This window comes from Calonectris borealis, chromosome 11, assembly GCF_964195595.1.
Source record: "Calonectris borealis chromosome 11, bCalBor7.hap1.2, whole genome shotgun sequence".
Lineage (NCBI taxonomy): Eukaryota > Metazoa > Chordata > Aves > Procellariiformes > Procellariidae > Calonectris > Calonectris borealis.
This window is the reverse complement of record NC_134322.1, coordinates 18,546,306-18,549,056: the sequence shown is the minus strand read 5'-3', so window position 1 is coordinate 18,549,056 and position 2,751 is coordinate 18,546,306. Positions and strand designations below refer to the sequence as shown.

At 61.9% G+C, this 2,751-nt stretch overlaps 1 protein-coding gene across 1 annotated transcript; it reads right to left on the bottom strand.

The window, feature by feature from the left end:
* Window positions 1-342: 342 nt before the first annotated feature.
* Window positions 343-1,305, bottom strand: FOXB1 (forkhead box B1). Its single transcript, XM_075159526.1, has one exon. It carries the CDS (start codon window positions 1,303-1,305, stop codon window positions 343-345), a length of 963 nt encoding a protein of 320 aa, XP_075015627.1.
* Between the last annotated feature and the right edge of the window lie 1,446 nt (window positions 1,306-2,751).

Below are 2,751 nucleotides of genomic sequence, written 5' to 3'. Positions count from 1 at the left end.
GAAGTACTTTTGGAAAACTAGTGATGCATATGGCAGTTCCTACCGGGCGGGGAGGGGGGCGGGCCGGGTCGGTTCGTTTTGCCTCAGAAGAGCGGAAAACAAAGTTCAGAACCAGGAAAGAAGCCGAGATGCGGAGGAGGGCACGGCTGAAGGGGCGAAGCAGAAAGGCAGCTCAGGCGAACGGCAAACCTCAGTTTCCCGCGGGAAACTGTCTCTGCTTTCGAGGAAAAGAGAAGAGAGGAGGGAGGAAAGAAGCGGAAGGAGGGAGAGACGGGGAGGGAGGAGAGCTCCGAGGAAACTTTGGGAGAAGGGGGACGGCGGAGTCCGTGCGGGCGGCCCGGGTCAGTGCACCGCCACGGAGTGCAGGGCGGGCGCCGGGTTGGTGAGAGTCTCGCTGGGGGTGGCCGGGCTGCTTTGGCTGGTGGCCGTCTGCGAAGACGTGGGGCTGAGGGAGGGCGGCGAGTTCGAGAGGATGGTGGGGATGGGCGCGGGCAGGGCGGGCAGGGCCGGCACCGCGGCGGGGGTAGGCTTGATGGGGACGGGGATGGCCGGCAAAGTCTGCCCCCCATGGCAGAGCGGTTTAATGGGCACGCCATAGGCGCCGTACTCGCTGCTGGCCATGGAGATGGGGGTGGCGGTGTCGATCATGCCGGAGCTGTACATGTGGGGCCAGCCCGTGCCAATGGAGCTGCCCACCGTAGTCAACTGGTTGGGGAGGGGGTAGGCGGCCGGCATGGGCTGCATCGTGGAAAAGGCGAGGCCCCCGGGCATCTTGTACTCTCTGGCGATGATGTTCTCGATGGCGAAGGGGTGCTTGAAGCTGGAGGGCTGGGACACGCCGAGGTTGTACGTGGACATCTGGGGCAGGTGGGTGCCGGTGGCCGCTAGGGCGCTGAGCCGCAGCTTCGCCTGCTGCTGCAGGTACTGCGCCGCGTCCGCCGGCTTGCTGGGGGCCAGGTGGTCCGACTTGACCACCTTGAAGCGCTTGCGGCGGCGCAGGAAGCTGCCGTTCTCGAACATGTCCCCGCAGCTGGGGTGCAGCGCCCAGAAGCTGCCCTTGCCCGGCTGGTCGGGGCGGCGCGGGATCTTGATGAAGCAGTCGTTGAAGGAGAGGTTATGGCGAAGGGAGTTCTGCCAGCGCTGCGTGTTCTCCCGGTAGTAGGGGAAGCGGTCCATGATGAACTTGTAGATCTCGCTCAGGGGCAGCATCTTCTCCGGGGAGCTCTGGATCGCCATGGCGGTCAGCGAGATGTAGGAATAGGGAGGCTTCTGATCACTGTAAGTGTTTCTGCCCGGGCGAGGCATCTTCGCTAGGGGACCCGCGGAGATCTGCAGAAGGGCAGCGACAAGGAGGGGGTCGGGGGTGGGGGGAGAGGGGTGAGTCCGAGAGGATTTGCACCGACACCCGGCCGGGGCGGCGGGTGGGTGTGGGGCCGGGCTGGAGAAGGAAGGGCACGGGGAAGGGGCACGGCGGACCTCAGTCCTCGGGGGGCAGGATGGGGGCAGGGGAAACCAACTCGGAGCTCTGCGCCGCCGGCGGGGGGAAAGCGATGTGCCTTTCTCCCAGCTCCGGCCTCGCTCAGCCTGGCCTCCCCGCAGCAACCCGCGCCCGTGAAGTTACTCTAGTGGTATCTCTGCCTTCTGGTCTCGGCGAGGAGAAGGGGACCCCCTCCCATTCCCTCCCCTCCCCTCGTGTCCCACCCCACTGCATGCCAGCCCTGCATGTGCCCACCTTAAAGTTGTTGGAAGTTGACAGTCCGCATCCGGGACGCAGCTGGGAGTCTGGGCTCTTTACCACCCCGCTTCTCCGGCGCGTCGCTCGCTCCTTTCCCGGCCACTCTGCTCTGGTTTACTCCTGAGGAAGCAGCGAGCTGGCTTGGTTTTGGGAATCCTCTTGTACACCCCTCCCTTCTCCTCCGCGGGCTGAATCAGCTTCTCTTACACCACCGGCAGCTGGACTGTAGCAGAGGCTTGTTTGCTTCTCTGCAGCCGCGATGAGCTAAGTAGTTGCCTCCATGTCCTTCCTCTTACCATCTGATAGTTTTATGTGGTGACATGAGCAGAAAAGACCCCTGTAGAGGCGCTTCATTAATGTGCCACTTCTTTGCTATCATATGACAATCGCCTTGGGAGCAGGGGGAGGGGAGCGGGGAGGAGGGGGCTGGAGAGAAAGGCATAATCTGGTTTCATTTACACCTATTTACATGGACACCTTGGGCCAATGGGAATCATTTCCATTTGAAGACAAGGCGAGGGGTGAAAAGGCTCCGCCAGCGGAATTGCAGTGCGATGGTACCCGGTGGCTGGGGGTGGGGGGAAGGTATGCACTAACCTCTCTGTGGACTTTGCAGGAAGCTTAGTCTGCAATTCACACTTACCAATGGAGGTACTGAGCAGTGGGATGTTTGACATGGAAATTGCTTGGCTGTGGTATTCTGTTTGTTCTGCATTGTTATCTGATTTGTATTGTTGGCTAACTTAACGCGAGCCTTTTTCCCTGTAACGAGAGACTTTCTCTTTGCCAAATCCGCTCTCCCCGGGCGAAGGTTCTTTCGAGGAGGGAAAAGATCGGGGCTCCTCCCGTAGCCGCCCCGGGAAGTTTCCTCCCCAGCCACCCCCAGCCCAGGCAGGACCGTTGCTCTAGTTCCGCGAACCTGTTGGTGCAAAGCCGTGAGAGTCGCCTTAAAATACATCGCAGCGGCCGGGCTCCTGGTCCGCGACCGGGGCACAGCCCCCGTGTGCTCGGTGCCG